This window comes from Coturnix japonica, chromosome 1 (assembly GCF_001577835.2).
Source record: "Coturnix japonica isolate 7356 chromosome 1, Coturnix japonica 2.1, whole genome shotgun sequence".
NCBI classification, from domain to species: domain Eukaryota; kingdom Metazoa; phylum Chordata; class Aves; order Galliformes; family Phasianidae; genus Coturnix; species Coturnix japonica.
This window is the reverse complement of record NC_029516.1, coordinates 157538442-157565080: the sequence shown is the minus strand read 5'-3', so window position 1 is coordinate 157565080 and position 26639 is coordinate 157538442. Positions and strand designations below refer to the sequence as shown.

Genomic DNA, 26639 nt, shown 5'->3' with positions numbered 1-26639 from the left:
ATTTGGAAAGGAAACATTTGCTTGGTAGTCTCTGAATTCCTACGAAGCTTTATTATGTCCATGTGAAGATCCAACATAAACATTTTTGTAAGGCATTCAGATACAATGCACAACAGATCCATAAGCACACAAACATATCTGCATATACGCCCCCAGTAATGTTGATGAGAATAGCTTCACCTTTAACATTTTAAAGGCATTAGAATAGTTAAGAAGCAAAAGGCAATTCTGAAGGCAGTGCTGAAAAAAGTGCATTTCATACTCCTTTGCTGTAAGGCAGGACACCTTGTGAGTTTTAAGGCTTCAGTCTTAATTAGAAGAAGCAATGACAGCTTGGTAATGGACTACTTGTAAAATAACCCTGCAATGGACTTACCCTAATTTTTAGTTAGCATAAAAGCAGGATCTAGCATGGAAGCAGAACTATTTTATTGATTCATTAGGATCTGCATGTTAGGTAAGCTTCATTTATTCACACAAAAGGCTGAGAGATCTCCTCCGGAACAGACAAGTAATAAAGACAAGAAAGAGGCTGCACAGCATGCAGTCCCAGTCAACCTGTTCTCAAAAGATAGCTGACTTTAAAAGTGTTTAAAAGCTTTAAAAGAGAAAAAAAAAAAAAACCTTCTTTCAATTAAAAATATGGACAGCTTCGTGCTGGATGAAGGGTGCGATTAAAGCTGTATGAACATAAGGGAGTTCACAGTAAGCTCTTAAAAAGACCAGAAAGCCTCTGGAAGAAATTAGGATCTATGTGGTCTGGCGATGCATCAGCTTTCACTTACAGTTACTTCAGTCTGGTTACAAACAAGTTTTAAACCCAACAAAAGAACTACAACAGGAGAAAATGATGATGTGGAGAAGGGGAGTAAGAACAAAAACGCATTAGAGGACGGACCATTGATAAGTGAAACAGCAATTAGGCATCCCCTGAATGAGGTAGCATAGATTACAGTTGTTTTTTTCTTTTCCCTTATAACTTGGAGCCTCCAAATGTGTAAAGGCATCTTAAATCAAATCCATAAACATAGACCATATGAGGAGCTACTTGTGTTGGAATTGAAATGTGATCAGCATCAGAGCATGGGGGGGATTCTTAGTTTTGCTTTGGTTTTGCATGTGCAGCAGGTGGCAATGTCAGGGGAACGATCCTGATAACATCGCTATGCCAGCGGAAAACTCAGTATAGGTCTATTACACAGACACAGAGAACATCTGCTGACGCAGCTCATTTCCTGTGTCAGTAAAACAAGGTACCCAGACAGAAGCACACTCACATTGTGACAAGCTAAATGCATTGACTAAGAAGGCTCACTGATAGCAGCCAGCCAATCTCCCCACGCCTCCCCCCAAAATGCCTACCAGAAAACTCATGGCACATTTGGGTTTTGAAGTGTTGCATCAGAACAGCTCACCACATGCTGGTCCTTATTGAACAAACAACACTGAAAAGTAGTTAAGCATTAGAGAACCTGCAAGGAAATATGAAGACACTCTTTACTGTGGAATGAAGGGAAAACTGCCAGGCAAATGCAACACCCACCACCCAACCCAAAGCAAAGCAACTCCACCTTTCCACAGACTAGCAGGCAAACATTAGCTTAGAACATAATATTCAAAGGATCACAGAATTATTTGAGTTGGAAGGGACCTTTAAAGATCATCTAGTCCAACCCCTCTGTAACAAAGCAGGGAAACCTACAGCTCAATCAGATGCTGAGTCCCATCCAGCCTGACCTTGAATGCCTCTAGGGACAAGGCAACCTGCGCCAGAACCTCACTGCCCTATAAAAAATATCCAACAAATTTATAACCTCTCAGTTGCTTCATTGACTGATTTGGTTTGCTTTACTGTAATGACATTGTCCAGAGATTCTTAACAAAATACTGGGAATCCAAAACAACATCACTGCTTGCTTCCTTCAAACAAAAAGGAAAAGGCAAATACTGAGCTGAGTTACCACAAGGAACCATTAAAAACAACAACAACCACCAAAACACTGTGAATTGGGTGGGGGACTCGCAGAATAAGAAAATGTAACTTAGAACCTTCTCTTTTCGCAGATTATTTGATCTTAGAGTTGCACTGAAATAGAGGTACACAGCCACCTCTGACTAGTTTTAGGATAACCCAAGAAAGATCCTACCTACAAGCTAGTAATAAGAAAGGAACAGCTTACTCCTCACTCCCAGGGCCTCATCCAACCTGGCCTTGACCACCACTAAGGGATGGGCTGATTAAAACATAGAGCTTAGAGATCAAAAGGGGCAGACATCCAGGCAAGCCTGCGCCACCACAACAACCTGATGGACACAGCAGCTGCTGGCAGCACATCAGAGCATCCTGGTCCAGCCCAACCTGCACCCACAGAGCAGGCAGCATCTCTCGTTGCCAAGCCAGGAGCCAACAGCCACTTGTACTGTTACATGCAAAAGAGAGCGCGGTCAGTATGAAAACACATGACAGGTTTAGCCTATGAACTTTGTGAATATAAATCCTGACCCTGAAAACGTTTACATGCAGGCTTAGCGCTAAGCCTAAGAACAGGCCCACTAATTCCAAAAGAAATACTTGGATGCTTAGAATTAAACATATGTAAGTACACAGATCTGTAGAATTGGGGACAGAAAAAAGCACACACCACAATTTGATGGGTTTTTATTGCTCTGTGGATACCACAGTGTAGCAAGTACATCATTCATGATATTTACAAGAATTTTCATCTGCAACATGCCCTGCAGCTCCTCAGCAAACGCCACTGACCTAATAAAACAATTAAGAACCACAAGACTTGACGGTGCCATGTTAAGTTGTTTCTGCAGACCAAACCAACTGAGAATTTTCCAGTCCCGGAGACAGGCCACAGCTGCATCTGATCAGTCACCAGGCGCCTCTTACACCAGGGAGCATCTTAGCACAGCACGAGTGCTGCTTTCTTACCCATTGCAGACCATAATATCTCACGGCTTTTTAAGCAAGCAGCATCGGGCTGATTTATGACACCAATTTGTATTAATCCAATATCTAATATATATCATACGCTTAAACACTTCACTTTTAAAGTGATATCACTGGTTACCACATCTCCTTAACAGTAGCTTTCAGCTACATCAAGCCATTCATTTTAAGAGCACAGGAAAAAGTGAGATTTTAAAAAGAGGGGGGATATTTTCCAGTGTTATAGCTGGAAGCCAACAAACCTCTACTGCTTTCAGTGAGACAAGCGCACAAACAGACCCCCAGTTTGAGGCTCAGAGGCCACGCAGTGCGGGTAAAGGCTCATGGCAATGCCAGGTTTTACTGAGGTCACCAAGGCTCCTGTGAGAGCAAATGCCCAATGTACACAAAAACCAGCAGTATCAAAGCCAGCATTTATGCGTAATAGGTTTTCATAGGCTTCATTTTTAAATGAACCTCACTGTCTCAAGAGAGCAGAACTTTTCACCCAGGAAGCTGCGGGCATTTCTCTTGCAAAGTCCACTGTTAAGCTGCAGCTTAATATTAAATGATGCTTTGGTTAATGAAAGATGTAAGCCTGCCTTAGGCAATAATGTTGATTTAACCATTGTAGACCCAAGTCCAAGGCCCTGGATTATCTCTTGCTGAAGTCACAGACCAGAACTAGAAGCCAGGACAGTTACAAGTTCATTATAGAAAGCTCTCATTAAAGAAAAAAATGTGCATTTTATAGGCACTTATTCCAAGATTTTAGAATTTCAATAATACAAGCACTTAAAAGCATGATATTTTTCTTTAATATAAAGAACTTCAAAAGCCAACAAAACCTTAGTTGAGCACAACTGCAATCCTTACAATTCCCTGCATTTGGAGTCAACCATATAGAACTGGCTTCAGGAAAGAGGGGATTCCTCACTTTAGAAGTCAATGCAAGAAGGTCCCAGTCGGTTTTGTTGTTCCCAAAGGTGTGCTCACAAACCTTGTCTCTGGAGGGATGGTAATGAAGTCACGGCAGCATATGGCACCGCCGTGTTTGCTCCCAAGTGCACAGCCGCTAACCGGAGCCATCTGATGCTCCCCCTAAGCTCCCTGATCTGCGGTGGGATTGAAGCTTACAGCAAAGCTTCGTGGAGCCCAAAGGAAGACAATGGTTTGCAGACACACAGAAATCACTCATTTACTTTAACGGGGGCCCAGCTCGGATCTGGGTCTCTGCTGAGCAAAAGCTCTGATGCGTTTACGAGCAGGAGTGCATTTCCAGAGAGCATCAAACACGACCCAAAGCCGATCCGTGTCATTTTCCCGTCGCACACAGAGAGCAACGAGATCACGTAATTAAAATAGGAATTAAACGAAGCTCGGGCGTACTTAATGGTGGATTCCTACAGCAGGAAACAACCAACGCCCCGCACCGGGAGCGTGGTCACAGGAGCCCCATGGGGCCGAGCAGCCTGTCAGTGCCATAGCACTCCCTACCCGCTCGGCTGAGCACCAACACACAGCGAGGAGCAGTAACACGGCACGCCTCGGGAAAGTTCACAAGGCGCCGCACTGCAAGTTTTCCAACCGCACCTTCGGTTTAAACGAGAGGGGAGAGAAAAGAGCAGCCTGGCATCGATGTGTGCGCTCCGGCGCTGCCCACAACTCTCCCTGCCCTCCGCCCTCCCCAGGCAGCGGTAACGCGACTCCGGAGTCACGGCTCCAGCACAACTCCCCGAAGCGGCCCGGCGCTGCTCTCCCCCTCCCGCACTTGTTGCGGCCCCGCAGGCCCCGCCGCAGGCCCGGCCCTGTCCCGGGGGAGGCCCCCGCCCCGCGGAGCGCAACGAGGGGCCGGGCCGCCCCCAGGGGACCGAGCGCGTTGCGGGGCACGGACTTACCACGGCGGCACCCGGCTCCTCACGGCGGCAGCCGAACTCCGGGCGGCCACTCGGCGCGGCGCCTCCCTCCCCACCGCCCGGCCCCGCTCCCCGCCTCCCCCGGGGCAGCGTAAGTGACGCCGCGCTCCGCCACTCCGGCGGCAGCCCCGGGGCGCGGGGCCGGGCGCGGGGCCGGCTCAGCCTATGGCGGAGCGGCCGAGGCGGGACGCACCGCAGCCCCGGGCCGGGAGGGACCCTCCGCCCTACGGAGCGCAACCCGGGGCGGGGCGGGGCGGGGCGGGGCGGGGTGGGCAGCGCTGCCGCCAGGGCTCCATCCCCGCCCCGCCCGGCACCGCCCCCTCCCCGCCGGATCCGGAGCTGCGCCTGCTCGCTCCGCCTCGAGGAGCTGGGCTGAGAGCGGCTATGGCGTCTGTGTCAGCGTGAGGAGCCGGGCTGTAGTCTGCCATGGAGGAGGATCTGGAGTTGGAGAGGTGAGGGGCGGCCGTACTGTGCTGCGGGTTCTCCTTCGCTCTGGGCTGCGCTTGTAGGGCCAGTGAGGCCTTGGGGCTGGTCCTGTGTCGGCTCCCGGCCTGTAGGGCCTGGCTTGTGCGGCCTGTGCTCGGCCCTGAGCCCTCAGCCCATTGCTACGCATCTCTGCGTAATGCGGACCGCTCTTGTAATGTCATTTATACGCGAGAGATTTAAAAGTCGTATAAATGGGTGGTTAAAGTTATTTGGTTAACGCGTAGAGGCTGAACTTTTTGCAAGCAGCTGCATGGAACTGTTACAGCGAAGTGATGGCTGAGAATCTCATGGTTCCGTCTCATAACTTTTAAGAAATGTGTTTGAGAGTGCTGATGGGAAGGCCTGCTAAAAAGGACCTGGGGGTACTGCTGGATCACAGGCTAAACATGAGCAGCAATGTGCCCTGGCAATCTAGAAGGCCAACCTGTGCTGCATCCAAAGCAACATGGCCAGCTGGCCAAGGGAGTGATCCTGCCCCTCTGCTCTGTGCTGGTGAGGTCTCACCTGAAGTACTGGAGAGACATGGAGCTGTTGGAGCACATCCAGAGGAGGGCCACAGAATGACCCAGGGGATGGAATGCCTTCCTACAAGGACAGGCTGAGAGAGCTGGGGCTGTTCAGCCTGGAGAAGAGAAGGCTCCAGGATGACCTGAGAATGGCCTTTCAGTATGTGAAGGGGGTCTATAAGAAAGAAGGGGACAGATGCTTTAACAGAGTCTGTTGCAGTAGGACAGGGGGATATGGTTTCAAAGCAAGAGAGTGGAGACATAGATTGGATGTAAGGAAGAAGTTCCTTTACAATCATTGTGGTGAGGCACTGGCACAGGTTACCCTGGGAGGTGGTGGATGCTCTGTCCCTGGAAGCTCTCAAGGCCAGGCTTGACAGGGCTCTGATCTAGCTCTAGATATCCCTGTTCATTTCAGTGGGTTGGAGCAGGTGACCTTAAGGGATCCCTTCTAGTGGAAGTGATTCTCTGTTAAGTCACTTCTTTCAGCTTAGATCTACCACATCTTTGAAATGAGATACGTATGATGCCACTGGGGTGGTGGGGGGGATAGAGAATGTAATGCTTTCCAAGAAGCCTTAATTCTTGGTAGGGCACTTCCTCACTCAGATCATCAGTTTAATTATTAAAGCTTCTTTCTATATAGACACAAATGCTCTTTTTGTTAGTGCCACTCCAAACCTAAGCACTTTTTGCTTGCAGCCAGTGCTTTGTGTTTCCACTTCTTAAAGGGAGCTTATAAGCAGGAGGGAGACTAAAAGTTTTACACAGGTAGTAGTAGGAAAATGGGGAGCGGTTTTAAACTAGAAGAGAGAAGTCTTAGGTCAGATATTAGGAGGAAATTCTTTACTTAGGGAGTGGCACGTCACTGGCACAGGCTGTCCAGAGGTACTGTGGGAACTATAACTATTTTTGTATGTGTTTTTTCAGGTCTGAAGTAAGTTTTGTTTCTTAACATTCCAGACTGGGATCTGCTAAGAGAAGCTACTTATCTATAGTTGTTTAGGAAGAGTCTTCATCCAGCTTGCCTTGTTTTTCCATGTCTGACTCATGCTTCATCTTGCATCTGATGCTTTCTTCACTTCATAGGAGTCTCTGTAGAAGGGGAATGCTCACCTGCAGGTTACAGTGCAACTCTTGCATAGTATGGATTTAAAAAATAAGGAGTAGTCTTAAAATCAGTGAAATATTACTGTTCACTGCATTTTACTGAGTTATTTCCCATTTCACCCAATAACCTTTGTTGGAAGCATAAGCTGGTGTTTTTTCCTCTGGTATGTCAGTGCAGATCCAGACTGTAAGCCAGAAATATCTTGTGATCCTAAGGAAATTCTGGGATTAATCCTGTTAGTGTATAATGATGATGTTAAGGTATACCCAATAGTCACTACTATAAACCTTATGGATCAGCTACCAGAGGCTGGTTGTTTCTGCTATAAGCATGTGTACTTGCTTTTGCTACTTAATTTCTACTGCATATCCCCATCTCTTCCTCCCCCACCTCCCCTTCTAAATGGTCTCTGTGCTTTGTGTCTTTGTTGGAAGCACAGGGAGAAAAAAAAAATGAGGTTTCTCTGACAGTGTAAAGGAAGAGATTTTATATTACCATGTATCAAAACTGTTCTATAGTCAGATCTGCCTCTCATTAGCTATAAATATTTCAGAATCTTATTAGAATTGCCTACCAAGCCTTCTTGGAGCATCATCTCGGTAGTAAGTGTTTCCTAAAGGGGATACTGTTCTAAATTCCAAGACCATTACTGGGTTTAGTAACAAGAAGCCTCTTGTTGAGTTGAGAATTCATAGCCATCTTGCTGCACAGATGTCCTAATTACACTCCTTAACAAGTAAGCTTTGCACCTTGGTAAAATTAATTGACATTTCTTGCTATTGTTTTTAACAGTAAAAATAGAAATGTCGTAATTAGGTCATTATTTCCCATTTTTTCCCTATCTCCTATGGCAAAAATTGGTCTGCAAGCTGATATTGTTTCAGATTAGATTAAGTGGTATCTTCACTGTTGAGAATATCAGCGTGGAAATGTTCTGAAAATAGCACTTATGAGACTGACAAATGGAATATTTAAACAAGCTACAATCTTGATCTACGAAAGATGGTTGTGTCAGCATGCCCCATGTATGTTCAAAGGCAAAGATGCTCCACATTGAGAACTTTGGGGTGTATTTGTGCCTTAATTTATCCTTGCTCTGAGTGTTCTGGCTTAGGCTTCTTTTCTGGCATCCTGATTGCAGTAAGTACTTTACCATTGCAGTTCTTTGAGGTCTTGAATAATAAGATGATTACATGAATGGCAGTGGCAGTGTTAGTGAACTTTTGTGCTTGTGGAGGTATAAGGGCAGCAGGAGGCCCTACACACCACCTTATTCCAGCTCCCCCATCCCTGGTGCCACCAACCCACAGGGCACCAGAAGCCCAAGGCCAGGACAGGAGGGATGAGCACCTCCATCTATTGCAGTGACTCAGTGCTGCAGCACCTTTGGGACTGAAGGATGTTGCTGCCTGGGATATGGGACATGTGAGATGCTGAGGAGGAGCATTTCAAGGTTGCTCAAGGCTTATTATGGGATGTTTAGGGGGAAACCAAAGGCAGGGAAAGGGGTTGATGTAGGTGATTTAGGAAGGGAAAAATAAATGAGTAAGGGAATAAAAAGGAGTGGTCACCTGCGAACAGGCTGCTGGCAGTTACATGTGTCTGGCCATGCATGGTCTGTCCTGCCTGAAATTCCTTTCCAGCTCTTTCCTGCGTGAGGGCTCTGTTCTGTGGGCCTGTGAGTGCAGTACCTGGGAGTCGGAGCAGGGTCAGAGGGACCTTGTGTCTGTGTTGCCAGCAGCTGAGCTGGGACCAAGAGCTGTCAGGTTGCTGCCAGCACCTGGGGAGACTGGAGTGGGTGACACTATGCCACTGGGTGGCAACTAGTGCAGTGAGAGAGGGTCCCGCATGCCTGCAGTGTGTGTGTGTGCCTGCTGGCTATGGATTTTCAGCTTTGCTGCAAGTTGGACTTGGGGCACAGAGCTGTAAGGCTCTCCCAGGCTGCCGGACCCAGCATGATTTATTTTCCCCTAACAGTTTTGTCTATAATTAGAAGCATTTGACGGTCTCTATGTGGTGTTTTCATTGCCTGTAGCTGTATCTCATGTACTTGTTTGCCATCCATATTTCAGTTTATAAATTTATTCTTTCAGATGAATGATGAAGCCCAGTCCTTGAAAGAAGAATAGAGAGCAGATGTGATTTTGCCTGACTTTGGAGCTTAACATTCTCCCATTCTTAGGGCATGTGCGTTTAATAATACAAACTGATAGAGTTTATGAGGTAGAAGTTTTGCCTGTGGCCTTGGAATATAGATGACAAAATCTCATCCTTCAGAAATGTAAATAGGTCTTGGACAATACTCATGAAGATAGAAAGCATCTGTACACCTACACTCTCACGTTACTCTATTGTTCAGCAAAACGTGATTGCTCAAGAAGAGCTGCCATGAATTCAAAATAGTGCTTGCTATCCTTGCTATGAGAGGTGCCAGAATGATTACTGTGCTCTCAAATATGCCCCTGCCCTTCATTTTCCACTCATGATTTCCATCTCTTTGGGTTCTTCTCATGTGAAAGCTGTGTGCTGCTTTCCCTTTGTTTATGTTGTTCTTCTTGGAACTGAATCTGCTGGCTACAGAAATGCTTGAGTTGTAACCGAGCTGTAAAAATGAAGACAGGGAGGAATGCTGAGTCCCAAGAGGCCTTTAAAAGCAAAGTAAAATCCCTGTTTGCATAGCTTTTAACTTACTTATGTGGAGAATGTGGGTCCAGTGAGTGGAAACACATCGTTTCAAAGATGATCTGAGTGTTTTTTTCCCTTGGTCTGTGCACGTCAGAAGGTCTTTGTGAAGATGCAGTGATTAGGCATAACAATAATAGTAAAAGACAGTATTATGGCATAAATTCTGTTAGGAGCTGAAGATGTTGACTCAAGGCTGCTAAGGCAGATGCCAAGTCAGTCTGATCAGTGATATAAACATTGCAAAATAATATCTCATCGTTTATGGCTTGCAATTCCTACCCAAGTTAATAGAATTGATATCACCGTATTAATTTATCCTGATGTTTCCACTGAAGCTGAACTATGGCTGTTTACAATATTGATGTGTGTTTTATTAGTGTTTTATAGCCGAAATGCTTTGGTTTATGATTTTTTAAATAAAACAGTGGCAGATATAGCGGCTTTTAATCTGACTGCTATATGGATTTCTTACAGTCACAAAATCTGGCAGCTACAGCATTAACGGTGGGGAAGAGTTTTATCCCCTCTTTCCTTCCCTTTGTCTGGTGCTTCTGTTTGAAGGCCCAGAACAGGTTTTTGGAGGCTGCGTGCTATTGCTGTGCTCTCTCTGAACAAGTTCATGCTGCCCAGGTAGTAAATTCTAAGTCTGGAGAGGAAAAATACCTTTTGCTTCCACAAAGCGTGTGACATCTGCTACCTTTTGGTGGCTGAGCCTGCATTTCTTACACTCCTTGCAGTACTAGGCCGTACCACACAACCCTCTGCTCTCACCTGGGAATGCAGCTGCACCTGGGTGGGTTGAGAGGACACTGCTGCATCTAGGTATGCATAACTCTGACACAACAGCTTAATGTGCTGATGCTCCATTTCTGTGAATGAGCAGATGTGCTGAATGCCATTGCAGGGAAATATGTGCTTAAAAAGGGACTTGAAGTACCCCAAGCACAGCTGCTGCTCAGATCATACTGATAACCTTGGAGGCACTTCTATGAGAGACCTTAAGCCAATGTGTCATTAATAGATGAGTGAATGGACAAATAACACAGCAGTTTTTGGTGCGTTTCCCTGCTGTTGTTCCCATGGGCTCTTTATTCTGCAGACATTTCAAATGCATCTTGTAGTCTGTGAGTATCTGCGTATCTGCCTGGCATAGATCTCTTTTTCTGGATGGATTCATTTCTCCTTGAAATGAAGGGCTCTATTCAGACACACAGGTTGATCAAGGGTTATTCCCATGCTCTTTAAGGATCAATGGCTGATTCCAGAAGTTTGTTTGGAAGTCTTCAGTTAAAACAGTACTTGCTGTAAATTGCTCTGAAGTCAGGAAGCACCTCAATGACAGATTAAGTATAAAATTTGCCCATGCAGAACTGCAGGCAGTTATACAAAGAGTGGTTGTACTTTAGTGCATGTTACACTGAAGCCATTTAGCACCTGTTTGTTTTCTCTTACCAGGATAAAGCAAAACATTGCCCAAAAGCAATGCAGAAGAAAACGTGTGTGTGCATATAAAATGTCAGCAGCCAGTCCTCATGAATGGAGCTGGGAAAACTTATGTTGAGACCATAACAAACTGAAGAGGGGTAGACTTTGCCAGTCTAAGAGTCTTCTGGAGTGTGTGGAAGATAGCTTCCTTATGCAGCTGGTACGAGAGCCTACCGGGGTGGTGCCCTGCTAGACCTGTTCTTCACTAACAGTGAAGGACTGGTGAGTGATGTGAAGGCTGGGGAATGTCTTGGGCAAAGCAACCACCAGAATTGCTGAATTCTCTGTTCTTGCAGATGACACCAAGTTGGGAGGTGGTGTCGATCTGCCTGAGGGTAGGAAGGCACTTCAGAGGGATCTAGATAATCTGGATTGCTGGGCTGAGTTGAATGGGATGAGGTACAACAAGGCCAAGCACCAGGTCCTGTGCTTAGGCCACAATAACCTCATGCAGCGCTGTAGGCTTGGGGCTGAGTGGCTGGGAGACTGAGAAGAGGGAAGGGACCTGGGGGTGTTGGTTGATGCTCAGTGGAACATGAGCCAACAATGTGCCCATGTGGCCAATGCATCCTGGCCTGTATCAGAAATAATATGGACAACAGGAGCAGGGAGGTAATCATCCCCCTGTACTCAGCACTGGTGAGGCCACACCTCGAGTATTGTGTTCAATTTTGGGCCCCTCACTACAAGAAAGACATTGAGGCCCTGGAACGTGTCCAGAAAAGGGCAACAAAACTTGTGAGGTGTCTGGAGCACAAGTCTTATGATGAGCGGCTCAGGGAGCTGGAGTTGTATAGCTTGGAGAAGAGGAAGCTCAAGGGAGACCTCATTGCACTCTACAACTTCCTGAAGGGAGGCTGTGATGAGGAGGGGTTTGGCCTCTTCTCCAAGGCAACAAACAGGACCCGAGGAAATGGGTCCTGTTGGATCAGAGGAGGTTTAGATTAGACATAAGAAAGATTTCTTCTCTCAGAGAGTGGTCAGGCACTGGAATGGCTGCCCAGGGAGGTGGTGGAGTTGCCGTCCCTGGCAGTGTTCAAGAGGAGTCTGGATGAGGAGCTTCAAGATACGGTTTAGTGGCTTGTGGTATAGCAATGGTGATGGGAGGATGGTCAGACTAGATGATCTCATAGGTCCTTTCCAACTTTGTGATTCTATGATTCAATTAAAGCGAAGACATTTTCTGTTTTGTGTGGAAGCTCAAGAACTCATAACTTTCTTTTCTTGCACTAGGTAGATGGTGATGCTCTTGGTTACACAAGGCCATTCTGCCACACCACAACTGGAAGAGCTGAGCACTGCTCAGCTCTTGATTACCTCCTGCTTTCAGTTCCTTGAGCCTTCAGTCCTACCCACATCAGTACTGTTAATGCTTAGCTTCGTGTTGTGGGTTTATAGCCAGGTGCATAGCTCTCCTATTCTGTCTCACAGTTCTTGCTGGGTGACATCTATAGTTGCTTGCAGTTAACTAATCTAATTGTTAGCTTATGCATCCAATTTATGAAATAAATGACTCACTTTAATTCCTAATTGGCTTTCCCATTAACTTCAACCACGTACTGTTGAGCAGTTATTAAAGTTTTATTTGAAATTGAAATTAATGTGAAAAGAGAACTGAAAAGATTGACACTGTGGGAATTAGCTACAATTTGCATAAGCTGCATTCTCCAATGAGTTTTTAAGTCAGCATAGTTATTTAATTGCTTTTGTGTTCAACTGGCTGGTTTGTTCCAGAAGATCCTGGTAATGTGAAGTCCTTTTTGAATGGAAGCTGTTCATAAGCACAGAGATGAGCTCCTTTCTTCTACCATTGAACCAGAACTGGTACAGTTTAACAACTGGTGGATGTAGTGATAGAAATAGTTGGTTGGCTGCTTGGTATTTTACTGGTATTGTCTAATTGTGTTCAAAATAGATCTGCTATGGTTGAAGGACTGAGGAAGGACCAAAGTAACAGCAGGGGAGAGTGTTCCCAAAAACCTTGTGTGTGGGCTGTGCTTTTTAAAGTAGCGTACTGGTTCCATGCACTTTACTTCTACTCTCCTGTTGAAAATCAATATTGCAGTTGTTGTGTTTGCAACAGTTCCTCTTTCTTCCCTGTAAAGAATTAAACAAAAAGCTTTCCCCCTTTATTCACATAAACACACGAAGTAATAAGTTCTTTTTTTCCTTAAGTTGTAACTCTTTTCCTCTCCTCATTTTAGGAAGGCTGTGGAAGAGTTACTGAAGGAGGCAAAACGTGGGAGAACCAGGGCTGAAACAATGGGAGCAATGGGCTGGTAAGTTGTGTCAAAAGGAACTGAACGACTGATGCCAAAATAAATGTTGTATTTAATGGGTGACAGAAGTCTTTATGTTTTAATTTGCATCATGTTTAAATATTTTCTTCACCCAGGTATTAATTTGTCTGGGCAAAATTAGAGCCCAGATAATAAAGAAGCTGAGGACAATTCTGCCAGCATAAAATTGCTTGGCTGAATGTGTTGAAGGCAAAGTAATTGGAGAGCTGGATGTTGCATCCTGAGTGGTATTTCCTTACTACTCTAGATTGAATTATGTTTTGAAGTTTAGGTCAGAACTCTGAGTCTTTATAAATATAAATATATCAATATATATGTACTCTCATGCTGGCCATATGTTACTTGGTTGGATCCTGCTTAAATTGAAAGAATTGATAGCACAGGAAAGAAGCCTTTGCATCCAAAACAATAAAAATAATAAATTATCCTCTAGCAGAGAATCCACATATAAATTTCAGCTAAACAAAATCTATAACCTGTCTTTTGGAAGGAGGCTTTTTTTTTGTTATACTATAAAAGCTCTATAATGCAGAGGCTAAATTGTTTAGCAAGTGAGGAAGAAGGTATCAGTATTTAAATCTGATGTGAAATATGATGGTAGGTCTTCAGTGCAATATTTCAGGTTTTACAGGTAGATTATAATGGAATAGTATATATATTATTATATATATATATATTATATATATTATAATTGCAATTAAAGAAAAAATAACACGGTGAAAAGAGTAATTTATCTTAAAGAAACGTATATAGCTTTGATAAGAGGCTATTGGATCTAGGGATGTTCACACAAGCAATACACCAATTGACTGTGGTAAACTCATTTGTAAATAAGGTCTGGCTTCCTCTACAAGATAAGCCTGTGCTGTTTATGAACTCACAGCTGATTTCTTAGCTATGTTTGTTTTAGTGGCTCTGAAGAGATGAAAGTTGTCTTGCTCAAAAACACAACCCTTTATGTTCTCTAGACAAATGTTTAGTGCGTGTGTGTAATTTTTACTCAATATTTCTGCTAGGGATGTGATTTATACCCTTTATATGAGAATAATTAAAATGATTTAACCTCCCAGAGTGGTTACAGTTTTACTAATGCAGCCTGCTTGTCCTCTGTGAGCCTTGCCAATTCACCAGATAAACCTGTGCAGATAATTAGCACTGTGAAGTGTTGTGTGCACCCAAACATTTGCAGGTTAATTCCAGGTGTGGAAGGTTTCTTCTGGAAGATATTCTGTCATCGCTCTCTGACTTTGCTACCATTTGTGAAGACTGGAATATCTTCCAGGAGTGTACATGGGCCTCTACTCCTGGCCATTTCTTATTCCTTGTCTGTGTGAGAGCAAAGGTCCCACTCAGCTGTCTGTGGTTACTGGCAAAGGGGATTAACATGTGGTTTACAAACATCTGATGCCCAGAGACATAGCAGAGGGTGACCTGTTCTTTGCAATAGCAGCTGGTTGGGCCAGAGTTGTGCTCAAAATGTAGGAGAAGAGGATTGCCAGGAATGGTTAAGGAAGAGAAGAGCTATTGACGTGAGTTTTGGCACAGTGATAACCTGAACTGAGATTGTTGAAGGATCTTCTTAACTGCAGAGAAACGTAATCGCTGTATTGTACTGACTCAAACAAGGGGTCCAGCTCTGCAGTGCCCTGTCTGCATCAGTGACCAATAGTTAGGGTCTAGGAAATGGGGCAAGAATGGTATGAGACAATAGCAGTACATCCTCAGTTTACAGTCCCAGCTTCTAACAGCCTGCAGCTCAGGGTATTCTGCACTGACAGGTGATATTTTTGTATATGACAGTTCTCTCAAAGAGAGAAAAATCCCTGGAGACTGTACAAAGCTGAGTATTTTAGTGCAGCAAAATTCCATTAGATGTAAACAACATTAAACAGTAAATCCCATAGGGCTTCAGAGATTACATCCAGTGCTGATGTATACTCTTGCAACTGTAAATTACTGAAAAGAATATAGCTGCTGTTTTGAGCTTTGTGGATGCTGAATGAAGTGAACAAAAAAGCTAGTTCATGAAAATATATGTTGAAAGACTGAATCTAGGAAAGCAAAGAAGCAAGCAGATGAGATCATCACCAACTTCATTAAAGCACAGTATTAATGGGTCGAACATGAATCCTCCCTTCCTTGCCAAACTCAAAATGCTTACAGGTGTGGTGCACACACAAAGACCTGTGGGATTACCTCAGCGTTTTGTTACCAGAGTCTTGGAGGAGCAGTGTAGAACTCCTGGGAAGATCTACCATAAGGCCATCAAGTAACTGGACCTATGAAAAGAAGATTGGTTTTGCCATCTTTCTTTGGATGAGAGGAGAGGCAAATGCAGCTACTGCTCATACTTGACAGATTCCAGTTTATGTTGCTCTCCAGCAGTTCTTGGATACAAGGAAATATGCCAGTGGTATTTGACAGGAATTAGTTATTAAAGAGAAGTGTGTGTCAAGGTGCTGTTCACAGAAAACTCTGTTGTACATACCATTACAAAAGAGTAGAGTCTCCTGGTGGGTGTTGCTGGCAGTAAAACCTTAGCGAGCAAGGCTCTGAATGCTGCTTTGGGACTGCTTGTCCCAGCAAGGAGATGGACACTGACACTAAGCAAAAACTTTGTGAAGAGTTACTTGAGACTTGTGGATGTGTGTATTGGGTTTACATGGCAAGATTTTGCTGGAGTGAGGTGAGGGGGCTCTGAGAGTGGCCTCTGTGAGCAGAGCTCAGCCCAGTGTCAGAGAAGTTCCAAGGGATCTGCTGTGCTGAAGCAGTATGTGCCTGAAATGATAGGCCCTGTGGTATAGAGCCATGTTGGAGCTGCGTTGGAAGAGCTACAACCTATGGGAAGCCTATGCGGGATAGAAGAATTGAGGAAAAAGAAGAGTAGGTAACTTTCTGTGACGCTATTAGGATTATGTGATTTCTGAGATAAGAAAAGACATTAGAGCAACTGTCTGGAAGTTAACACTTAAAGGGCCAACTGGGTCCAAGATGGGATGTCACTGCACACCACTGAAAAGAGCCTGGCCCCATCCATTTAACTCCAGTCCTTTAATATTTATAAGTGCTGATGAGATCCTTTTTCAGCCTTATCTTCTCCATGCTGAACTGCCCCAGGTATTTCAGCCTTTCCTCATATGGGGGATGCTCCAGGCTCAGATCATCTTTGTGGCAGTCTACTGGAGTCTCTCTAGAAGTTTTCTGTTTTGAACTGGGGAGTCTAGATCTGGACTCAGCACTCCAGATGTGGCCTCATCAGGGCACTGCAGAGGAGTAGTATCGCCTCCCTGCATCTGCTTGCCATGCTTTTTGTAAGGCACCGCAAGATCCTATTGGCCTTGGCCACAGGGGCAAACTTCTGGCTCATGGTCATCCTGCTCCCCAGCAGAACACCCAGGTCCTTCTCTATAGAGCTCCTCTCCAGCAGGTCAGCCCCCAATCTGTGCTAATGCGTACAAGTATTCTTGATTCAGCAGAGGGTGATTGACACAGAATGGAGTAAAGCTATATTTGGGGATTTGCACAATGTGTTTTTGGGTAGAATCAAGCAAGAAGCTCAGCTTTCCTTAAAGATTTTGTCAATCCTATGTATGTAATTAGTAAGCTTCCTTATAGCAGTGGAGTTAGGTTTCAGTTTAAGGGTTTTTTCTGCTTTGAGAATGTCAGTTAAAATGCTGCAAAAGTGACTGTGGGGACACATTCTAGAGACTCTAATTATTTTGTCTTCTGGTGTATGGATCTGTTCTTGAAGGATCCTGGTACCAAATGAACTAAGGCTGAACTGGCTTCCTAAAATAAGATATGGAAAACAGGATATTTTGGGATGGCTTGTTCAGCTCTGCATTGTCAGAGCAGATGAAATTGGAAGAAATAGATAAATGTTGGAAGCACTGAATTATCTTTAGCCCTCTTTCTTGCAAAGAGATTAGTTTTATGCCTATATATAGTTTTGTGGCCAATACCGAATCAGTTGGCCAGAAACACTGCAGAACGTGAAATAATAAGAAAGATTTGAGGGCATAGGAACAGAGATAGGCAGTGTTGCATCTGGTCTTTGAATAGGTGTTGGGTCATTATACGGAAACGCTGCAATGTGATTCTACAGCATCTTTTTCACGTAGCTATAAGGAGGTGGAGGAATGAGGTACAGATGGACATTGTGACATAAGTATGTTGAAATGTTATGGTCAGAGCACTTCAGCATCTTAAGCAGTGTTAGTGGGTTTTACTGAGAAGAAGCCATAATGTGCACTTGTGCACTGAACTACTGTGCTAAACTTGACAGCAGACATTGGCTGAAAAGTAAGATGATTATTGCATAGAACTGAAGACATAAGGGAGAGTAAGGCTTGATGTATGTGTGCAAGAATGGTTTGTGCCTCTTTTTCTTGCTTCAACTGTGAAGTTGCCATTTCATCATTGCATAGCAGAGAAATGCGAGGGGTTGTAAGACTTGTCTTTGGAGGGAGATGGAATTCTTTGTGTAAATACAGCAAGTAAACTGTTACACTGAATGCTTTGCTGCAAAACTGAATCTGCAAAACTTGATTGCTTTAGAATTGTAGTGTGCATTCATGGTCGTGCCTGCAGTTCTGCTTCAGGCAAGTTTGAGTTTATACCTTAATGCTCTTTTAATGTCTTTACTTATTCAAAGCTTTTTGCAGTTTGTTCTGTGGGACAGTTCCATAGCCAGAAGGTTGTGATCCACCTTGCATAGGCTGAGCTTTCTTCCCGGTACTTCAGAATTTACATGGAGTGCTTTGTTAAAGTCTGAGGCCAGTGAAACTGATGTTTCTCTTTGGTGCTATGACTTACTGCTGTTCCATGAAACCCCAGGGGCTCGTTTTTTATCACTGTGATAGTGAATTAATGGAATCTCTTCACCAACCCTGAATTCCTGCGTTTCTCATCAGTTTTCATTCTTAGTATAGCTCAGGCAGCACTCCTAGTGCCAGAAAGAAATAAATACTTCAGCAAAATGGATTTATTTAGGGTAGACTATCTCATTCTGGTGCTATATATGTTAGTGCTTAATCAATAGATTAGCTTTTAAGAAAAGGAAGAGGAAAGAGGCAAACATAAAATAGCTTGTACCTGAATGCATCCTAGAGAAAGCTTCCTGGTAGGAAGCATTGAGATACAACAGTTCAATGCTGGCATAAGATGTGCAGAGGACTTGGATGTTGGCTGGTGTTTGCATAGCCTTTGCCGTGGAATTTTGTTTGCCATGTTCTTAGCTGATGTTGCTTGAAATGGAAGCACTCTTCTACTGACAAATGTTAGCTGTATTCTTGCACTCAGTAATACACCTAATACATAATAACACTCTCCCTAGTTTATAAAACATCTATACAAAGCATCTTAATTATTATTCTTTTTCTTTAAGCTAGATTTGACCTCACCGTGGACTTGCAGTACTTGAAAGGAGCTAATCAGCAAGAAGACCAACTTTCAGCATGGGCAGAAAATGACAGGACAATGGGGAACAGCTTTTACATTAAATGATGGGAGAGTTAGATTAGATGTCGAGGGGAAATTCTTTACACAGAGGGTGGTGAGACACTGGCTCAGTCTGCCCAGAGAGCTGTGGATGTCTGGAGGTGGTCAAGGCCAGGCTGGATGAGGCCCTGGGAAGCCCGAGCTGTTGGGTGGCAGCCCAGCCCACAGCAGAGGGTTGGAACTGGGTGATCTTTCAGGTCCCTTCCAAGCCAAGGCATTTTTTTACTTTATGAAAATAATGTAGATTTATATGGATGAAATCTACAAGGCTCTAAACTATGGTGTCAGAATGTCAAGAAACATATAGCAGAAATGAAACAATGTGGTTGTTTAATGCATACCTCTAAAATGGCTCTAAGTTCTTTGAGGACAAGAACAAGTAGTGCTTAATAGGCAGATCTGAAGTACATACAATGCCCCGTTCAAAGGCAGATATTCAAAGCTGTATTGTTTTCATTCCATTCTCTTAAGAGAGGAAAAATTGGGAATAAGTGTAGAACTGATACCAAGAGGATAAATGCAACATAGAGTATGTGTTTACTAAAACAAGCTCATAAATTATGTGCAAGAATCATGCAAATGTTTCTTTTTACTTTCTAAATACTTCAGTTTATTTAATCTACTACAGACAGCATTATAGGCTTGTAGAACATTCTCATTTGACTCAGAATGTTCTTAAATATTTGTTTCCTGAATAGTTAAGCACTGACAAACTAATATATTGTTACCTTACAAAGAGCATGGTAAACATGAGCATTGCCCCATCTGCTTCCTGCTGCCTTGTGAAAATCATGTGGATTTTCCTTGCACCAAAGTAAAATAACCTTTATTCTACAAAATAAGGTAAAGGAAGAATGGAGACAACCTTGAGCGTCTCTTTCTGTACTGAGAGCTTACACTAGGTGGCATGCAAGGAAAGCCAAAACACAAACAAGTCTTAAAATTATTGAAGTTAGACTCTTGGTTTTGTCTCAGGATGCTTTTATCTTGTCTTTTGATTGCTTCTCTTATGTCTTTACAGGTTGAAATGTCCTCTTGCTGGTGCAAACAAAAGATTTCTTATTAATACCATCAAAAACACATTGCCATCTCAGAAAGAGCAAGACCAAGAAAGTGAGCAAAAGGAAGTCAGCAAAGAGCAGGAGCCGAACAAAAGCAGGAAAGAAGAAAAACCAAAGAAACACAGAATTCACCCATACACACCCAGCTTTCAGTCCAGAAGGAGAGTCAGCTACTCTCCTCCTAGGCACCGAAGCAGGAGCCAGCACACAAAGGATAAGTATGAAAAGCGATCTAGCAAACGATGAGGACAAGTGAATATGTGTTGTACAAGCCAAGAATGTCATTAGACATCAGACTGCAGGGATGTTTTGGTCTTTTTCAGAAGGAGATGCTGTTCAGAATTGATTTTTGAACAGGCTACTTGTGTGAGAAGTAGCTAGAGATAGCTTTATAAAACTTTTATTCAGGACCTTTAAGAGAAAAGTGAAGTGCAGCATAAATCTTTCAGTTCTCTGAGAACAGACATTCCCTTCCTTTTACTCCTTTCCTTGTTTCTGACTAAGCTTAGGGTCTTTAATAGAGAGGAATGTGTGTGTCACTGTCTGATACAATTTGTTTAGTCATATTATCCTTTTGGAAAAAAAAAGAATTAAATTAAGCTTAAGTCTATCAATTGTATAAAGTTAGCAGAACTTCTTTGCTGCTTAACCAATTGAGAAGTTTTGCTTGTTTGGATTAATTTAGTTTTACAGTATCTAGAAGAAAGGAAAATTGGTCAATGCTTGGCCAAGCACATATGTTTTATATAGAATATTAGAGTTTGGTTTCTTTAGACAGTATAAAAAGAACAGATTTTAAATGAGCAACACTGCTTTCTAGGAAGGACTACTAGGAAATACTGATCTTGTGTGTTGTATATTCACAAATCTATCATGGATAATAATAAATGTTACCCCTGAAAAGCCATAACTGCAATAATTGTCTCTGTTTAGATTTCCCTGTGTAAGGAAGTAGTTTGAACAGTCTGTTGTCATGGTGCTTTCAAAACAAACCGTGAAGACAAAATTATCGTGTCTCTGTCCACTGCTGTAAAGTTCCCAAGTAAATGTGTAAAACTAGAAATGCAGAGGAGATACTGAAGAACAATCAAATACTTTCCAAAACACTGACGCAATTTTTTGGTAGTACAGTTGTTAAACTTGTGACTTTGAGCACGTACAATACACATCAGTGTATTCTACATCTTTTTGTTTCTGTTTGTGTTCCAGTAACAAACTTCTGTGTGAAATACTTTATATTTTGATGTTCTCAGAAGTATGTTGGTTTTGAACATAGGTTTCGGTTTACGAGTGTGTCGACAATAAAACTTAAATTGTTCATTAAAAGCGCTTCGTGGTATTTACGGTTTTAGTAAGTTTCTGAACTGAATTGGGTGTCTGTTGTTTAACAGAAACTAGCGCTGATGCTTGGTGGTCCTTCAGTGTTGTGTCAGGGCAAGAGTGCCACCTATAGGCACATCTATACCTCATCTTGCTATGCGTACCTGTCCCTCTTGGAAGGATTGTGTTTAATTAGGAAATGGGGAAACCAGCGTGGAGATGTGCGGTGTCTGAATTTTGATGTACCAGTAGAGAATTACTCTTCTGAATAATAGGAAGGTAGTTAAACTGGTTCTGAGGCCAGCTGCTGCTGCCAGTGCGTCCAAGGAGGTAAGGTACTCTTGAATTTCCATAGAAGAAAACAGCTATTTTCCTGAATTCCCCTTCAGGAGCTGTAGCGCTACAGTAGAAATCCCACCACCTCAGAAAATTTCTAATGACTTAAGTGGGACTAAAGAAAAAGTGAGGTCTTTGAAGAATAAAGGATTATCTTTGGTTTAATTTAACAGGTGTTGTTTGTAGTCCTTATTTTCTGCACATTGCTTTTTATCTCCTCAGCAATTTCTTCTGAAGGGCAGCACCTACAATTCCAATCAGCCTCTGCTGCAGTGCCAGTGCTGGGTATGTTTGGCTTTGCAATAGTGAGTTCCTTTCCCCATTGCTCAGCATTAGGTCTGAAGATGTCCTGCAGGACAAATTCCCATGAATTTTTGCAAGTCAGGCTTATGGTTGTAGCTTGATTTCTTCAGAGCCTTCCATGTGTGAGCCTTTGTATACCCCTTTAGCATAGGCCCTGCTGTTAATTCGGCATCAATGTGAAGTGAACTTTCAAGACTGGGTAATTATGCATCCAAAATTAATCTGGATTGTTGATAAACAGTGCTTCCATGGCACATGACCCAAATCAGATAGCTGAAATTCTTATCTTCATTTGTGGAGGTAGGTTCTAATGCAATGCTACTTTCTTCTCACTTGGAGAGCATCTATGAAGCATTAATCTTTCATAGGTTTACCCCATATACCAGTGCTTCCTTTTCCAAAAATACATAGTGAAAACAAAAACTGTGCTGCTGCTTCACTGTTCTGAAGGAAAACCTTCATCTTTCCATCACTTTGAAAATCAAGATTGGCACGTGAAGCCAGGTTTGTATTAAATGTCTGCTTATAATATGTGACAGTACCATCACTTTTATGAAGTATGTTGAAGACAGGATTGAAAGGCTGAAGGTTGAAGCTGAACGTGGCTTTTCAAAACCTGTTATAGACTTCTCTAACTGAACACTTGTTTCTTCTAAAACTGTTTAGTTCTTAGCAAAATGAAGTTTAATCTTTGTCTCTTGCAGTCAGCTCCCTATAGTAGTGCATTGCAGCACAGTGCCTTAAGTTAACATTGCTGTAGTAGTACTTCAAAGGAGTTTCTTGTTTATCTGTAAGCTCTTAATGTTGTATTTGTTTAGTTTCAGTGCGTATTGTACAGATAACAGAGTTTATACAGGTGAGGGTATTGCTCTTGCCGTAGCCACAAGAACTGTTTAATCAGACTTCATTATCTTGGGCAGAAGTCTTCCAAACTATACATTTTCGCCACGCCAACACTGAATATCAATCACAAAGCAGTGTAAAAGAGGAGGAGAAAATACCTTATGTTGGATTTTACGAAGTCCTTTTAATTAGTTTTGACTAAATGGGCAGCATAATGTGCAGTTCCTATGCTCATTGTACAGCCTCTTTTGTCAATCCAGTTTGAATTATTTGTGATGAATCATGAAAGCCAAGAACGTGCAATAAAAGCCTAAGATATACGATGTACAAAACTTAGAGGCAAAAATAGAATCTTCACAGAAGATCTCTTGAGGTGCACTTGTAATTCCTCAGTGATTATGAAATTTCTGCTGACAACTCGTTAACAAAGGAGATGTAAATGTTTTTAGATCAATGGGATAATGTAGCAGGAGGGGGTTGCTTTTCCTGCACAAACAGAACTGGTTATTTTGTGTTTGGGCTGCAAGTTCATCACCGAGAAGCATTTTTCCTCTTCTGCCCTATCAGAGTTCTCATTCATAATTATGTGTTTTCAGTTAATTAAGCTGGGACAACACAGAAGTAAACTTGCCTCAATAAGTGGCAAGAAAACACGTCTGGATGGTGTTTGGAGAAGGATTTCATTCATTTTATCAGTAGAGTAACTGAGCCACCGAATCTTTATTCATGTGAGTGATCTTTGCTCTTGCGAATAATCCTGTTGTAGCTCATGCTCTGTGAATGAAACTCTTTTCTGCATTAATATACAGTCAATACACGTTAAAGAGGGCCTGGTTCCAATTAAGTTTATAAAGTCTTTAAAAGTTGTGAATTATATATGTAAATATATATATATATGCACACTCAGTTTTAGTTTTCTAGGTAGAATAGTGTTAGGGAAAAAACACAAACTCTTTTACGTCAGATATCCAGCAGCTTCTCAACATCTTAAATCAACACTGTAGATGTATCACCATTTTTAATTTATAGATCAGTTTGGTATTGCTTAGTCTATGTATCTATCAAATACATTTTAAGTAATTGTCAGGACATTACCCTGTAACTTATAAGATGCTTTTGGAAGACTGTATCTATATCCAAAAAGCATTGAATTTCTAACTATATGCAACAAAATTAGACTTCCTCAAGGAAATTAAGGAACATATGAGTATTTGTGTATGTGTGACTAGAATGTCAAGCCAAAAACTTAAAGCTAAAGAGCAGCGTAAGTTACACATTGTTCTCATAGTAACCTGCATGTTGTACAGTGAGATAGCTCCAGAAGCCATGCAGTGGTGTTGCCATGTTGGTGTACAATAATGTCCCACATCTGGGCTCCTCCAGATCCATGAGCTGATTGTGGATGTGGGCAAACCAGGGCCACCGCAGCTCAGGCAGTGATCAGGATGACTTCTGGGCTGACTTTCTTTGCTGTAAATGGGGATTGGATGTGTAAGAAAATGCACATACTGAGGACTCTTGTGAGAGAATTGTATCACCATGTTGGTAATGACATTGGTAATCTCAGGTGTTCTGTTTCACTTGCAAAGGACTGTTATAGTCAATCCTAATCAAAACTTTGCCAGAAAGTAAAGTCAGTGCTACCTTTAATGGTCTGAATAAGAAAAGTCTTCTGGACCACAGCAGAAAACCAATGCAAGAGGGTTTAATTGGACTTGAAGCTGATAGTACAAGAGAGCCCCCAGAGACCCCTGCTAGAAGAGAAGTAGCACTGCTCCTGTTGCTCTCTCCCATTTGCCTGGTCATTCTGCTTCGGGTGGGAAGAACCCCAGGTATCGCATCCCAGTCAGTTCATGTTAACAGTGTTAAGCTGAAGGAGAGCAACGCAACCCCTGCATGTAGCTGCTGTGATGTGTGGCTCCTGCCTGCGTCTGCCTGGGGCAAGCCCTGACACAGAGCCCAGTGCCCAAAGGCACCTGGCCCTGCCACCTCAGCTGCTGGAGAAGCACATCTCCACTTTTCCATTGCAGGACTTTGTGTTTTCTGCCTGGTAGAATCCCCTCTAGCTTTTATACACATTAAACCAATAGTGAAAACCCACAGGGATGAATTTTACCCATACTCTATTTGTCTCTGCCTGGTGAAAATAATTTCCCAGCCAGCCCTGTCCTTGGGATGCAGCAGACATCCCCCACAACTCCCTCATCTCCAGCCGCCACCAACTTCCTTTCCCACCACCCCCTCCCACCCCCTTTTTACACTCCTCTAGGTTAACATTAACAATTTCACCTCTCTTTCAGCCTGAGCTGCAGCCTGGGAACAACAAACCTGCAGGCCTGGCGAAAGCCGAGTGCAGGCAGCCCAATTACTGGCATCCCCACTGTTCCTTGGGCCGGCTGCTGCTCTCCCGCCTTTGTCTCCTCTCCCTTTCCTGCTCTGAGCAGCTTCCTTTGACTCTGTGCCACGCAGCCAGGCAGAACGGGGTCTTTGCACTGAAAACGTTCATTCCTTGCATGTGGGCATGGCGGCAGTGACATGGCCCAGTGGTGGGGCAGACAGGTTGGGGACCTCCACTGCGGGGACATTACCTATGCAGGGCCACGTCCCTGCTTAAGGTGAGTGACATGGGGTGGGAGGCAGCCGGTCTGTCTATATGTGTGGTGTGGGCAGGGTGCAGAGTGAGTTCAGGTATGGAAGCATCTCCTCACCTCTTCACCCAAGATGGTATCGTCCAGTTTGCCCTTACCTCCCTAAATTCTATGCTGAGACATAGATAAATGCACATCACCAGTATTGTACTACAATTATTCTGATCTCATAAGTGCTGGCATCAACCAACTACAGTGCTGGAACAACAAGGTGGGTCTCTCCTGCCAGACACCTCAACAAGCTCATGTCAGGGTGTAGGATGTGGGGCAGGAACTTAGGAGGAGGTTTTTCACAGCGGGTGGTGACACACTGGAACAGGTTGCCCAAGGAGGCTGTGGTTGCCCCATCCCTGGAGGCATTCAAGTCCAGGCTGGATGTGGCTCTGGGCAGCCTGGTCTGGTGGTTGGTGACCCTACACATAGCAGAGGGGTTGAACCAGATGGTCATTATGGTCTTTTCCAACACAGGCCATTCTATGATTGTATGATTATATGATCAGCCCCATGCTCCTCCATGTCCTCCTGAGCAGTGCCCTACGGTATAGGTGCACGAGGGCTAACTCTTTGAGTTAGCAACTAAAAACCTAATTTTGAGGTGAGAACTGATGTAAGGCATATTTATTTCCCCATATTCCATTGGCAGAGCTCCAGCTAGAACTAGCCCTTTTGGAGCACTGACAGTTTGCTAAGGGTTTGTGCATGGGGAGGGAGATGCAGAAGCAAATTGTTCGGACATTTCTCCATCCCGACGCTCAGTTTAGAAAACAAATTCTTCAGGCAGGTGCTTGAATTCACAGCCTCTTTAGAGGGAATTTATCAGCCCCAGGAATATACTGGTTAAGAAAAAATACAACAAGGGAAAAAAAACCTATCTACATCAGCTGCTAACAGGGCAAAGCTAATCATCCAAACTTTGCTGCGGGAGAGGTGCAGCTGTCAAAGCAATAAGGTAAATGAGTCTGGGGCTGAAATGGTTTTTGCGGCAGAACTCTGCTCCCTGCTAAATAGGGGAGATTGAACTATAGCACCATTCCACTATTCCTTGGTAATGCACCATTTTGGAGCTGACTGGGTGGTCTTAAGTCCATTGCCACAGTGGCTATATCGCTGATACCAATCAAGGCCCCGCAGCTGAGACCCTGGGTGACCTGCTTCAGCAGCTTTTTTCAAACCCCAATTCACTCATTTGTGTGGGATGCTTT

The 26639-nt window shown here is 43.5% G+C and overlaps 2 protein-coding genes across 4 annotated transcripts in view; one reads left to right on the top strand and one right to left on the bottom strand.

Annotated features, from left to right (window-relative positions):
- Positions 1-4959, bottom strand: part of LNX2 (ligand of numb-protein X 2) — a 53402-nt gene extending 48443 nt beyond the window's left edge. For 2 of the 3 annotated variants that reach the window (XM_032442151.1, XM_032442150.1), the window contains exon 1: positions 4837-4955. The gene's annotated coding sequence lies outside the window, so the exon portion shown is untranslated. Of the gene's footprint in view, positions 1-4836 lie in introns of all 3 variants that reach the window. The other variant, XM_015852055.2, reaches the window with a different exon arrangement.
- A 206-nt stretch (positions 4960-5165) lies between these two features.
- On the top strand, positions 5166-21326 carry LOC107308285 (protein POLR1D). The gene is made up of 3 exons (XM_015852056.2): positions 5166-5306; positions 13332-13406; positions 19948-21326. Exons 1-3 carry the CDS (start codon positions 5281-5283, stop codon positions 20231-20233), a joined length of 387 nt encoding a protein of 128 aa, XP_015707542.1. The 5' UTR covers positions 5166-5280; the 3' UTR covers positions 20234-21326.
- The last annotated feature ends 5313 nt before the right edge of the window (positions 21327-26639 follow it).